This window comes from Mytilus californianus, unplaced genomic scaffold (assembly GCF_021869535.1).
Source record: "Mytilus californianus isolate M0D057914Y unplaced genomic scaffold, xbMytCali1.0.p SCAF_8, whole genome shotgun sequence".
NCBI classification, from domain to species: Eukaryota; Metazoa; Mollusca; class Bivalvia; order Mytilida; family Mytilidae; genus Mytilus; species Mytilus californianus.
The window spans coordinates 111,144,075-111,158,601 of NW_026262734.1; the positions used below are offsets into that span (position 1 = coordinate 111,144,075).

At 32.2% G+C, this 14,527-nt stretch overlaps 1 protein-coding gene across 4 annotated transcripts in view; it reads right to left on the reverse strand.

The window, feature by feature from the left end:
• LOC127712643 (transcription elongation factor SPT6-like) overlaps nucleotides 1-14,527 on the reverse strand; it is a 37,840-nt gene that overhangs the window by 13,574 nt on the left and 9,739 nt on the right. For all 4 annotated transcript variants that reach the window (XM_052219196.1, XM_052219197.1, XM_052219198.1 and 1 more), the window contains exons 9-24: nucleotides 14,055-14,147; nucleotides 13,248-13,337; nucleotides 11,344-11,483; nucleotides 10,407-10,636; nucleotides 9,668-9,797; nucleotides 9,120-9,270; nucleotides 8,791-8,886; nucleotides 8,305-8,403; nucleotides 6,831-6,974; nucleotides 5,629-5,759; nucleotides 3,809-3,938; nucleotides 3,343-3,419; nucleotides 2,504-2,639; nucleotides 1,525-1,662; nucleotides 848-1,015; nucleotides 135-262 (exon numbers count right to left, since the gene is read on the reverse strand). In XM_052219196.1, the coding sequence (XP_052075156.1) occupies nucleotides 135-262; nucleotides 848-1,015; nucleotides 1,525-1,662; nucleotides 2,504-2,639; nucleotides 3,343-3,419; nucleotides 3,809-3,938; nucleotides 5,629-5,759; nucleotides 6,831-6,974; nucleotides 8,305-8,403; nucleotides 8,791-8,886; nucleotides 9,120-9,270; nucleotides 9,668-9,797; nucleotides 10,407-10,636; nucleotides 11,344-11,483; nucleotides 13,248-13,337; nucleotides 14,055-14,147 (2,081 nt within the window). The remainder of the gene's footprint in view (nucleotides 1-134; nucleotides 263-847; nucleotides 1,016-1,524; nucleotides 1,663-2,503; nucleotides 2,640-3,342; nucleotides 3,420-3,808; nucleotides 3,939-5,628; nucleotides 5,760-6,830; nucleotides 6,975-8,304; nucleotides 8,404-8,790; nucleotides 8,887-9,119; nucleotides 9,271-9,667; nucleotides 9,798-10,406; nucleotides 10,637-11,343; nucleotides 11,484-13,247; nucleotides 13,338-14,054; nucleotides 14,148-14,527) is intronic.

The window sequence follows — 14,527 nt, forward strand, 5'->3', positions numbered from 1 at the left end:
ACCATTTTGATTATGATCCTTTTACTGTAACTTTCACAAGGGTCTAAGATCTGTAAGTTGTAAACTATAACTAGGATATTATGCCATTTTCTAAATCCAATTACAAATATAAACCTTTTTGTAAATAAACTTACGAATCTGAAAACTTGAGAGTATCTATCTTGATAAATCCAGCACAGTTAATGAATACTTTTGGTCCTATATGACAATGTGTGACGAGCTGTGTTCTGTTCTCTAGCTTCTGATTTGTTTGTTTTAATATCTGCAGTAAACAAAACAACATAACCATTACAAATGAGTAAAATGATCTAATGTAAATGAACATAAATACATCACAAATCAAGTAAATGAATACAGTCAGTTTTTCTTAATTCAAAGTGGACTTTAAACTGAGCAAAAAGCATTCTCCAAATAATGGGACACAAAAAAACCCACTGTATCTCTTTATCCATTTCAATGTCATTTATCATGTTTATATCACAAATAGACATAAACAGTTTCAGAATTGAATAAAATGCTCCGCTGGGCACAGCTTGATACGATCGCAGAGGTCGAACCCTGAACAGTTGAGAATTGAAAAAGTACAATGTTGTTATTATGCAGCAAACGTTCAACAGAAAAAGGAAAAATAAAAGAAAAAAAATGTGTCTGAGGACAGAATTGGCCTTTGCAACGAAAATGGAACGGACTGATGAACAGAAAAACAGATAGACGGAAGGATGGAAGGTCAAGGGTAACACTTAATGCCCCCGTCGCCTACACAGGGGCATAAAAATAAATGAAGGTATCTGCAAACATTATAGAAGCAATATATAAACATCTGGTCTAAATGTTATTGAGTACAAACCCTGAGGAGATTGCTCCCTTTTCTTGGTCCCAGTCCACACACAAACTGTAAAAGTAGAGACGTGTGTGGATAATCTAAAGCTCTGTTCACATCTACACCAACTTCATTCACACGGTTCACAAACTCCAGGGTCAATGCATTCTGCAGTTCATCCTTTGTTACACAGTCCTATAAAAAAAGTAAACAAGAAAATAAAGAATATCATTGCCCCACCAAAAGTCATTTTCTTTGTTGTTACTCTCCCCTATTCAAATACTAGCACAAGTAATATACTGTGCATTAACAAATTATTGCATGCATTTGTCATTGCTGTTGGTGAACAATGAACAAGAATGTGAGATTAACTTTTGCAATTTCAAGTAATGCAGCATAAATTAAAGCTACCAAAATTTAAAATGCCAATACTCTTTTCGTGTCTTCAGCTATATTAAAATGGAAAGAAAAGTTAGATGTATGCACTTTATTGTGCAATCACCTAAATCACCATATGCTCACAAGTTTCAATCTGCAACCTGCAATTATATGAATATCACTATTTATGATTTAAAAAAAAAAAAAAACCTAAAATAGGTACTTTAGTAAATTACTTCTAAAATTTACCATCAGAAATTACACAGGTAAGAGAAAGTGATGTATCTGAAGACCAAAAAATTTGACCTTCTTAGTTGTGAACTAACCTGCATTGGATGGTACTTGAGACATAATATATCCTCATCAGGGTTACATAGCTGTGCAAACTCTATAAGAGGGTCCTGTAAACGTCTGGCTATGGAGACAGCATGTCGTAACACTACTGGGTATTCTCTGAAATCACTCTACAAACACAACAATAATTATCAGCAAAGAAAAACAAATATTATCAAACTATATCTTCAAACACAAGAACACTTGAAACAGGCTCCGTTTTGAAGGCCGTACTTTGACCTATAATGGTTTAATTTTATAAATTGTGACTTGGATTGAGAGTTGTCTCATTGGCACTCATACCACATCTTCTTATATCTATATTTATTGTAAATAACTTTAATTTTTCATATTATTTTTTATTTTTACTAACATGTCTAATACTAATTATATCAAGAATGTGTCCATAGTACACGGATGCCCCACTCGCACTATCATTTTCAATGTTCAGTGGACCGTGAAATTGGGGTAAAAACTCTAATTTGGCATTTAAATTAGAAAGATCATATCATAGGGAACATGTGTACTAAGTTTGAAGTTGATTGGACTTCCAACTTCATCAAAAACTACCTTGACCAAAAACTTTAACCTGAAGCGGGACAGACGGACGGACGAACTGACGAATAGACCAGAAAACATGATGCCCCTAAGTGGGGCATACAAATCAATCAATATCAACTTGTACAAATCACTTAAACCTTAGCCTTCTACAGTAGTTTGCAAAGATAACAAAAGGTCCTCCATCAAATGGAATTTAAAATACTTTGTCAGTTACTTATTCAAATATTATTCAACAAATTACTTTAAGAAGATAAGCATCAAAAATTTCTGCTTGAGGTTTTTTCAAGCATTGTGACATCAATAATTTCATCTAAAGATTAGGGCAACAAGAACTTCCCCCAAATACATGAAAGATATCTAAACCTCTGTAAGTCTAAAATGGCAATAAACCCCATTAACCAAATATATTACCTTTCCTTTATTGCTATTCTCATATATCATAGCCACTTCATTATCAACCAGTTCTACATTGATGGGAGCTATAGCCTGTTCCTGACACAAATCATCGATGATTTTCTTTATATCTTCTATTATAGACAAGGCATCCCTGTAATATAAATTATCTTTTTAAAGTTTGCATTTGTCTTGGTATCTATATCTATCAGTTGGTACAAGACATTCATCAACAGATCTTCCAGTGTAGGTCTTTCACCAACCAAATTCTTTATGCATGCTTTTATGACAACATTTGTCATTGACACAAATATGTGAGTTAATTCTTACAAGAGACCTGGAATAATCTCACCACAGTAACCATCCTCATTTGTTTACCAATCAATGCCACAGATTATATCATTGGAAGTTATATTCTATTAAGTAGTCAATTCTGATATCATGAGCTATTTGACAAGTTTCCAGGTGTTTTGGAATATAGAGTTAAGTATTTTTCTGAAACTGATGTTGATGACTATTCTTTGATAGACTCTGTTACATTCAATCACAACTTTTCTATAACCAGCGTAACTTTATTTATATATGGTAAATTATCTACGGTTGAAAACTGCATGTTGACTTTTATATACCTTAAGTTTTGGTGTCATATAACTCCACATCTTCATTAATTCATATACTCACTTAATTCTAAGTTAAATTTTCACCTAAATCAAAATTCTTCTTTGATACCATAAATCATTGATTTCAATATATAACAATTTGATGAATATCTCTTGATAAAATTTATATTTAACTTTGCAAGAAATAAGTGTACACATGACTGGTTTCTGCTGTAAAGGATCTTTATATCTACTGACCTTGATTCTGCAGTGACTGCTACAACATGTGGTTTCTTATCTGCAATAAATTCTTTCAGCCTTTTCAAATCATTTGCCTATAAAAGAACATTCATATCATGTAAAATATCTGAGTATATTTGAAAGTTATATCCCAAACGAAAATATTTATATAAAAATCCTTACAATTTAACAATAGGCTAACACCAAAAATATATAGTCATATTCAAGTAATTTCATCCCTAATTTTGATTCCTAATAAATAGTCTGATTTTAATCCCCATCAAATCTTTTTTCACTTTTGACATTTTAAGAAAAATGTTCAACCTGCAAACAGTTCCAAACTAAAATGTGTGCTAACCATGATCAATATTATTTAGGCCTTTAAGAAATAACCATGGGTTATGAACCAAAATTTATTTTTATAAAAAAAAAAAAATTCCATAAAAGAATAAATATTTTAAACAGGTATACATGTAGTTCTTACTTTTCCTTCCCTATCAACTGTTCTCCAGGCACGTCGGCTCTTTATCAAACTAACAAGTTTTATGAAATCTGTGACTTGTCCTTCTCCATCAATTAAAGCACCAAAAGAAGCAGTGTCAAGATCTCTATCACTGTAAGAAATAATCAAGTTATAGGCCAAAGGTATCATTTAAAACAGATGTTTTTGAAAAATAACTTCAACTGGTTATTAATTGTTTTTAAATAAATGGAAAAGGTTTTTGAAATATTTATTTCAAATGGTTATTTTTATTTTCAAAAACTGTAAAATTCTACTAAAAATTAATTTCAAATGGTTTTTTATTATTTGTTTTTCTAAAGTTGACACAGAGATATGTCTAGTCTTTATGAACTTTGAAAGTTTATATGCAATGTTGAAATGAAAATGGCAATACTTTAACATTAAACATCAATGTTCCATGACTGAAAGGTGGAGGGCCAAATAATCTCAATGGACAAATGTTTACACAACTGCATACCAAATACCATTGACTTACTATGCCTAGTGATTCCCCTCAAACTGACCTCATCCAAACTTTAATATGTAAACTTAGCAAAAGTCAATAGACCATGTCTCAGGGGGTAGGGCCAAATAGTCTACATAGAAATGAGATGATCCAATTCCTATGCAACTGCATATCAAATATACCAAAAGTGGTTCCCCTCAAATTGACTTAATCAGAAACTAATACATTGTTGACGCCGTCCCTGCATGAAACAGTATGGATAAGTCTAGATTTTTTTACTTTGAAATAAAATGCTCCGCTGGGCGCAGCTTGATACGACCGCAGAGGTCAAACCCTGAACAGTTGGGGCAAGTATGGACACAACATTCAAGCTTGATACAGCACTGAATTTGGATTGTGATTAAATATTTGACATAGGCATAGGTTTCTGACACAGAATGAATGTGGTCTAAGAACTTAAACATTTTTAATTTACCTATTCAAACCATATCATTATTATTTGCTTTTATAAATAAATCAGAAATAACCAATTTAAAATGGAAAATTTTGAAGAAAAAAAAAGGAAAAAAAGGGAAAAAAAATCCCTCCCCCAAATTTTTTGAACCCCCTTATGATTCATCACCCACAAACTCAATCCCAGCCTTCCCTTTGTGGTATGGTACCTTGCAGTACAATTTCAGAGAGATCCATACACTTGAACACAAGTTATTGTCTGGAAACTAGAAAATGCTTATTTTTGTCCCCTTTTTGGCCCCTTATACCTCAACGTTTTGGGCAATTACCCCCAAACTCAATTCCAGCTCTCACTTTGTGATATGGAACCTTGTAGTACAATTTCAGAAAGATCCATACACTTACACACAAGTTATTGTCATGAAACTAGAAAAATGCTTATTTTTTGCCCCTTTGTTGGCCCCTAATTCCTAAAATTTTGAGACAATTACCCCCAAAATCAATCCCAGCATTCCCTTTGTGATATGGAACCTTGTGGTACAATGTCAGAGAGATCCATACACTAACACACAAGTTATGTCTGGAAGTTACAAAAATGCTTATTTTTGGCCCCTAATTCCTTAACTGTTGGTACCATAACCCCCAAAATCAATCCCAACCTTCCTTTTGTGGTATTGAACCTTATGGTAAAATTTCATAGAGATCCATTCACTTAAACTAAAGTTAGAGTGCGAAAACCAGTGTGTCTCCGGACGACGACGACGACGCCAACGTCATACCAATATACGACCACAAAATTTTTTTGCGGTCGTATAAAAACTATAATACAAGAAAGTAACTTTTAAAAATTTATATAAAAGCATTGTTTAAAGAATAATCTTACTGGTCAGTAGAGAAACCTATGCCTAGCACACGGATGCCATCTTTTTCGTCATAGTCATTATCTTCATATAACTGTTGATCAGCTTGGTACGGGGCAACCTTCAACCAATTGTATAACTTTCTACAACAGGCCTACAATAAGAGAATTTTTTAACTAAATTAAAACAATTCACATGAAATATAAATATCTGAAACTGCTGTTACTTGATATGTCCTTTAATCATATAAGTTTGAATTCCCTTCCTTCACAAAATAGTGACATATTATGTTATTATACTTCATGTCAAAATGCCAGATTTTGATTGGTTAATACGAAGGAGACAATTTACTCTTTTCTATGGTAAATACTCTATTACCCTTCACGGAGACGCTTGATCAAGTGTGCGCTTTATTAAATACGACTCTATCCTATGGCAAATACTCTATTACCCTTCACGGAGACGCTTGATCAAGTGTGCGCTTTATTAAATACGGATGGTTGTTATGTACAAGACGTCATAGTTTATTACTTTGAATTTGAAATTTAATCGACAGTAATAACAGAACATTCAGTATAATAAATTAAATAACACATATCTGAGAGGGTGATAGAGCAGATTGTTACCCCTCAAAAAGACATTGTCAACCTTGGCTTCGCCTCAGTTGACAATGTTTTCTCGGGGGTAACAATCTGCTCTATCACCCTCTCAGCTATGTGTTATTTATATAATGTTCAGTAGCAAATTCAAACTTCAGGGTTGGCTTATTAAATCACACATGGGGTGGAGGGAACCCACCTCAAAATATAACTATGGGTGGGTGTCAAATTCTTTTTTGTATAATGAATTTGGAAGTGAAATTCTAACTTTGCCTCTTAAGGTGGTTACCCATTTACAAAGTGCCTTCAAAATGATAAAAAAAACAATTTCAGTACTTGGTAACTTTGAAAAACAAATTAAACAGCATTGTATAAAGTGTAATCATACCAGTCAGTAGATAAACCTATGCCTAGTACATGGTTACCATATTCAATTTTTTCTTACACAGGTTTCACAGTTTACAATACAGACATTTCCTTTCTTTAATTAGATATAAGAAGATGTGGTATGAGTGCCAATGAGACAACTCTCCAAAAGACTATTCAAAAATCAAAATGACCACATACAATTTCAGTTAACCTTTTCTACCCAGGTCATCTTCAGATAGCTTTCAGCAATAATATACCTTTACAATGCCTTCTTTAGATTCTGCCAACATTTTAGATCTGAGTTCTTTCTCCATCTGAGGATATAAGATCTTTGTTAAAGCTCTTTCAAGAGCCTGACTTCTCTGGGAGTTCCATTGCTGTACCAAGTGACTGAATTCATCCTGTAATACATGTAATCTCGAATAGAATAACTAATCTAAGAGTTCAAATATAAATAAATGGAGAATGTGTCTATGGGACACAGATGATGCCCTCGCTTGCATATAAAGTTATAAAGAGGCATTCCTCGAGAACCGTAAACGTCACGCCACCCAATTTCGAACTTGATCTGAGTTTTGTGGTAATAAGCATTGTGTATAAGTTTTATAACATTTGGTTGAGGCAAACTAAAGTAAGGGAACAGAAACAAAAAATTCAGCAATTTTTCCATACATAAAGGCATAACTCCCGAATGGTAGAAGTGACGCCACCCAAATTCGATCTTGATCTGTGTTTTGTGCTAACAACCATTGTTTATAAGTTTCATAACATTTGAGTGAACCAAACTAAAGTAAGAGAACAAAAAAAAATTTTGTAAGTACGTTCAGACAGACGGATGGGCAAATGCAAGGACGGACAAGGGTAACACTTAATACCTCCTCCGGTGATGATAATTTTACAAAGTGACCAAACAACCCATTAATGAATTGGCGTAGCGCATTATTTAATCGACCATCAGTTAAATCCTGAAATTGTTAATTTTTTATTACACTGACTGTGGACTTTTTAAGGGATACAAAATAGAAAATGCAAGGAACTTTATGTTTTTTAAAATTTCTTTTTTCTGAATTTGCTTTCATGTCATGTCAATAGAAATGTATTCACAACAGCCACTGTTGTATGACATCGTAGGAGTTAATTATTGGATTTATTTCATATGTGAAATTATCGGTTCATCTTTTACGGGAAATCATGCTATGTCGTTACAACCAATGTAATTTTGTGATTTCTTCTTTCGCTGTAAACTGTCTATAAATGCTGAATTTCATTAGTCATGCAAAACTATATTAAAGTTCTCAGATTCTTCAAAAAAAAAATGTAATTCATCAAATTGGTGCTCTATTCACTAAAAAAGTTGTGGATCTTCTATGCCATATATATCTGAACAAATGTACAAATATGAAACTCATAAGACTATTCAAGAGCACTTTTCATTTTAACCTCTGACCTTTGTTAGTCTTGTATGTCCTTCTAATTTTGGTTCATTTATATGTTTTGGAGTTTAGTGTAACTTCCATTTTCCCTGAACTAGTACACATTTTTGTTCAGGGGCCAGCTGAAGACCGCCTCCGTGTGCGGGATTTTCTCACTGTGTTGAAGACCCATTGGTGGCCTTGGGCTGTTTTCTGCTCTTTGGTCGGGTTGTTTTATCTTTGCCACATTCCCTGTTTTCATTCTTTATTTTATTACAAGAATGATCATATATTTCTCTTAATAAAAAGAATATCTTACCCTATAGTAAAGTTGTCTAATTTCTTCAAAGTATGTCTGTCGACCTTCACCTTGTTCATCTATGTACATTTCTATTGTTAATAAACCATCATCTTCAGCCTGATAAAGAATATACAAAATAATTTAATATCAAAATCATCTGCTTTAATAACCAAAAACATTTGCTTCATAATAAATAATTAAGTTGTCAAGCATTGGCCATTACCAGATGTCTTCTCAAAATGTATAGTCAGAAAAAAGCTTCAATGGTAAATATAAATTTCTGTTTTCTTTAGAAATCAATAACAGATTATTATGACTAATATTTTATTCAATGCAAAGATTTTATCGTTTAAATTATATTCAAACAGAGGGTTTGGATAAAGGCTCAGCCTATATACAAGTAAATCCTTTCGCATACAAGATGGATAGAATAATAATTGATTTTTACATCTACCATTAACTTATACATCATTTTGTCTCACAGCAAGTGACTGATTGAAATACCTGTGTCAGCTTCAGGAACTGATCATCTTTCAGATCTCTGATTGGTTTATTCTTTAAGTATTTCATGCTATACGTTGGTTTTTCTTCATCAATTTCCTGTAAAAAAATATAATTTCCTGTACTTGTTATGGTAATTTTCAATTAAACATTTACTAGTTTTTGCTTATTTTCAAAATCAACTTTTTTTCTTTTGTATTTTTCAACATAATATCATCCCACGCCCCTCTGCCATCATCCACAACAACAATAATCCCCTGATACTATCATGAATTTCAGAGTTGATGATGATTGTAAAAGTAATTCAAAATTTGGTACAATAAAAACTTTACCTTAATGCCTTTCCTTGATGGCGTAACTTTTATCTTGGCTCGTTCAAAATAAGTCTGTCTCACACTTTGTCTGACTAGAGGATCATGGGCAATCTGCATGGCAACCATATGTCTGGCACCTAACATCACATCTTCTTCTGTAGGAAACTGACTAAAAAAAATGAAATAACATTATCAAACATTTGTAAAAAAAATTAAATCAGCCTTTGTTTGGCTTTTTGCCTCAGAATTTCTTAACCTTTGCCATATTACTCCAATAAACTATTTCTTGATATGGCATTCACCAATATGATATTCTAATTTTTCTCAAAGACTGAGAGTGAAAGACTGTGTTACTCTATGTGACACTGTTAATGAAATACAAAGTTAATTTTAAAATATGAAAATAAAAGTTAAATTTTTTAAATCCTTAAAGTTTCTGAACAATTTCAATGTGTGTTTATGCTAGAAAATGAAACATTTATTTTTAATGGCTAAATATTTCCTTGGAATTAAATTCACATCTTACAATTCTATATCGTGAGACTATCATGTAAAGAAATACATACTTGCTGATAAAATCCTTTGCTAATTCTAAAGGTTCTATTGGAAATTGTTCCACCTCGTTTCTTTGATAATTATCTCGGATGTTTTCTCCAAACTGTTCTGGTGTCAGACCAAACTTCATAGCTATATCATCTAAAACAACAATTGAAAAAATTCAAAATGTGTAATTATGAATCTTTAAAATATGTCTATAGTATATATATAATTATATTGATTGATTGATTGCTGTGTTTATTGTGGCTGTCACTTTATTTACATTGTAGTTGGAGGAAGCCGGGGTGCCCAGAGAGAACCACCAACCTTTGGCAGGAAAACGGGCGATCCTAGACAATCAAGATTGGAGTCAAACTTTTGGACCTAACAATCTTAAGTGTCCTTAATAAACAAACTTTTTAGTGTTAGGTTATCAATATGTAGCAAATAATTACACCCAAACAAATGCTAGGGACAATCTTGTATCTGCAGTAAAGCTTAACCCTTTTAAAAGGCTTCATTGACTTTGAGATGCAAAACAGCAATAAAATCTTGTCCATGTAGAATTTTTAGATATTGAATCAATGCGCCATATTCTTTCTTTTTATCTACAACTTTATATCAAAATGAAAGGATTGTCAAAATTTTGTACGTTCTTTTGAACCTGGGGTCTTGTATAATGCTTTCTACAAATTTTACTTCTCATATTCCAGATGCATTTTGTTGCTGTCCCCTTAAAAATTTCCAACAATTCATAATATTTCTGACCTAATTTATTTCTGGTACAGATTGTGTAACCATTCTTCCTTGAAGCTTGCTTCATGGAATCGTGAATGTCATCATCTTTTTTCTCTTGATCTTCTCCTTCCTGGCTTTCTGATGCTTCTTTGGCTTTTCTCTTCTCTGCATTCCTCATTTTAGGTAGATCTGTACCGTAATATAACAGGAAGTGCTGGTACACATCTCTTAACTCTTCCAAAGTCTGAACCTGCCTCACTCTGAAATTCAAAATGAAATACAATTCAATATTAAAATGTTCAAGTTCAACAATATTTAATCTTTGTCAAGTTTTTCTATCATATTTTAAGATTTTACTTTGAAGTAAGTAATTAGTGGTCATTATTAACTGGCTGATAATTATAAATGTAGACATTTTCTCTCTGTTATTTCTTTTCTTATCCCACTCAGTTGCATCCATATACAATGGACAATTGTCAAATGTATGTTTCCAACAATTACCTATTAAATTCTTTGTTTAGATGATTTGTAAGAAAATTCTGATCTAAAATATAATTGTCAATCACTACTGCCATAAAACATGTTTAAACCTTATTATTCATAAACTGGAATCCTCTTTCATCCTGCAGTCAGCTTACTATTGTACAAAAAACAGGTATATGAATAATTTTTTGCTTTATAAACAAACAAAAAAAGTTGGTTCATTTTCATAGCCAACTATATGGTATGGGTTTTGCTCATTGTTGAAGGCTGTATAGTGACCGATAATTGTTTACATCCACATACTTTGGTCTCTGGGGGATAGTTGTCTCATTGGTCATCATACTACGAAAGTTAAAAATTGAGACATGCCCCTTCTTTAACTAATAAAACCCCATAACCAGTGAAACGGAGGAGTATCTGAGTTTTAATTTGGTACGTTATTGACAGATTTCACTCTTCTATGAATATAATATGTGATAATTACCTATCAACATCTTCATCTGTTAGAGGCCTCACATTGGATGCTAAGACCTGGTCAGGGTCAGAGTTCATATCAAACTGATAATTCTGCATCTTCTCAAATAAAACAATCAGATTTTCTTTTCTTGATCTTAACTGGGTCCACTACAATATAAAAGAAATCATGCTTTATAGTCCCAAGATTTTGTTACTGTACTTCACCATTATCATCAATCTCACACTACCCCTAGGTTAACTGGGTCCACTACAATATAAAAGAAATCATGCTTTATAGTCCCAAGATTTTGTTACTGTACTTCACCATTACCATCAATCTCACACTACCCCTAGGTTAACTGGGTCCACTACAATATAAAAGAAATCATGCTTTATAGTCCCTAGATTTTGTAACTGTACTTCACCATTATCATCAATCTCACATGTATAGTACCCCAAGGGTTAACTGGAGGTACAGAAATGTAACTACCTGCACCTCTTCTGTCTAGCAGCAAAAACCATTGCTTTGAGTGTGCATGTTTTAATGTATAAATATGCATTTTGATATGGGACATCAAATGATTCCTACATTTTCCAGTTATATTTCAAATTTCTAGCAACAGACCACTTACTAACCCTCAAAAAATTGTAGTCTCACTATTCAGAAAGAAGTGGCTGCGTATTTGTACATCCTGCACTGCCAAAAGAATGTCCCCACATCATGGATCTTACTGCCAACAGGGAAATCAAGGAAAACAAATATTTTTAATCCTAAATCACTGTTGAGGCTTTATAGCCGCTGAAATCATGCTCTATCAAGCCAAATATATCTGTGAAGCTTATAAATTAGGCTTTTACGAATAAATTTCAGTTGAATTTATCACAACTTCAGGTAAATTTCTTATGCTGAGTTTAGACACATCTGTAAAATGAATGGAAATAAATTGTCAACGTAAATGGGACCACACAATCTTTAGTGGTCTTATAATGGGAGATGTGGGTGGTGAGTAAATTATTGTACGATTTATTACTGCTGTTGATTCATTAATATTCTTGGAATATTAATTTTCGTGGATTCTGTACGGGTGAACAACAAATTAAAATGGCTTGGAAGTAGTAAATAATAATATACTTATACAAGTAAGTTTGTTATATTCATATTTTCTTATAAGTTTTGAATAATCTCCCCTTAATTTTCTCAAAAAATTTACTTGTATAAGTAATTTATTTTTACAATCCCTAAAGTTCTCAAGTTTTGGGATGTAAAAACATGACAAACAATTTTTCTCTGGTTAGCTCATAATTTTTTATTAGAGTTCAACGTTTCATCTCATTAATTCAACAAAGAAACTAATTGCACAAAAATCTGAAGTAATTGCGCAAGGCCTTCAAAAATTGCCCCTTGGAGGCTTGTAAATGAGAAAGTGTTTATAAAATAACACACAAATGAGGTTTTCATTGTCCATGAAATTACACTTCAATGATTAGTCAAGGACAGACAATTAAAACTTCTATAAGAGCAAAGAAGTCCTGAGAAATTCAAGAAAAGAAGATAGCATGACTTTTTTACTTGTATAAGTAAAAAAAAATCTGAATGTCTAAAGGACATAACTAAGCCATTAATATAATTTACCTATACAAGTAAATAAAATACACTTGTATAAGCATCTTACAAATAAACTTATATAAGTATGTTAATATTTACTTCTTCAAGTAAATAAAACTAACTTGTACAAGTAGTAACCCTGACTGTTTTAACAAAACCATGAAATCAAATATCCACAAAAATGCAAGTTTTCCTCAATCCAATGAAATTTGTACCCACGAAAATAAATGAATCCACAGCATATCTATATATGTATATTTCAGACCCTATGGAAACTGTCCACACACAAACCATTGTGCATCGTTGTAAAATTGAGGTTTTCCTACCTTTTCATCCCAGTGCCAAACTTTCCATAAATCATTGATATGTAAGTCTGGTTCAACATACTCTTTTCTGTAGAAGGCAATGAATGGTACCTACAACAAAAACAAAAACTGCTTTACTTGAATAATGATGGTCTCTAAATAACTTTTCACTATTCAAAATAGTTGGTCCAACAAAAAATAATATTCAAGTAAGTTCATTTATTAGATTATAAGTTCTCTGCTACAAAATTGTATGGTGTTTGAGTAAACAAAAACAAAATATCATAACTGAGTAAAGATAGGAAGAAGTGAAATATTTCGACATTTCTTTTTCTTTAAGAAAAACAAACTTATTTCACAACTTTTCTAGATTAGAAATATTGAGCTTCACATGTGTTATAGACACTTAAGTGTTAACCTCAAGATGCCATTTAGTCTATTTGATGTATACACGACTTCTTCCTTTATAGATAGTTTAAAATCAATTTGAATTGCCGAGCTAAAATATTCTGGCTTACGATACATCCATGTGTAGGCTTGAAAGTACCAAAACATCCATAGAAAGATCAAACTATCTTAAATTCACATAAAATACAGAGATGTGACAGGATTGTCAATAACACAACTATCCACCAGAGACCAAAAGGTGTGAATGTATAAAGGTGGAGATGACCCAATAAATTGACCAATTGTTATGCTTTTTATTTTTTTTGGTGATTTGTGTGCTTTTGATATTTTTTTTATTATGTTGGTCTAATAACCAGATGCTAATTAACTAGTTTTTGTATGTCATGTAACTAGTATCACCATTTCTATATCATATTTTACCTCAAACTGTTGATTTCTCATGAAGTTAATAGCTTCTCTGATTTTATTGACTGTACTGTGATTTCTACCATGGTTGTCTTGTTCCATAAAACCCTGGTTGTAAATAATAAAATATAACTGGTAAATTCTGTTTCTATAAATTTTATACATATGTTTTAGTTTTCTTCATTTTATAGAGAAAATCTAATATTTCACCATGCAGTAGTATTCATGTAAATTGTCTGAAAAAAAACAGACTTAATTTGTACAAGCTTTGAAAATGAGAAGAAAAGCTCAGCTCCCAAGATTTTCTCCTTCTTTATAGAGAGTATAAATAAATTATACATATTTTCTATACTTCCCTTACTTCCTTATTAATCCATTTTCAAATAATTTTTATTCCATAATTACCTCATTTGCAATCCCTTTTACCAGAAAGTGGTGATGCACTTATAAAATCAAAATTATGTCAGATCCCACACAACATGCACAAT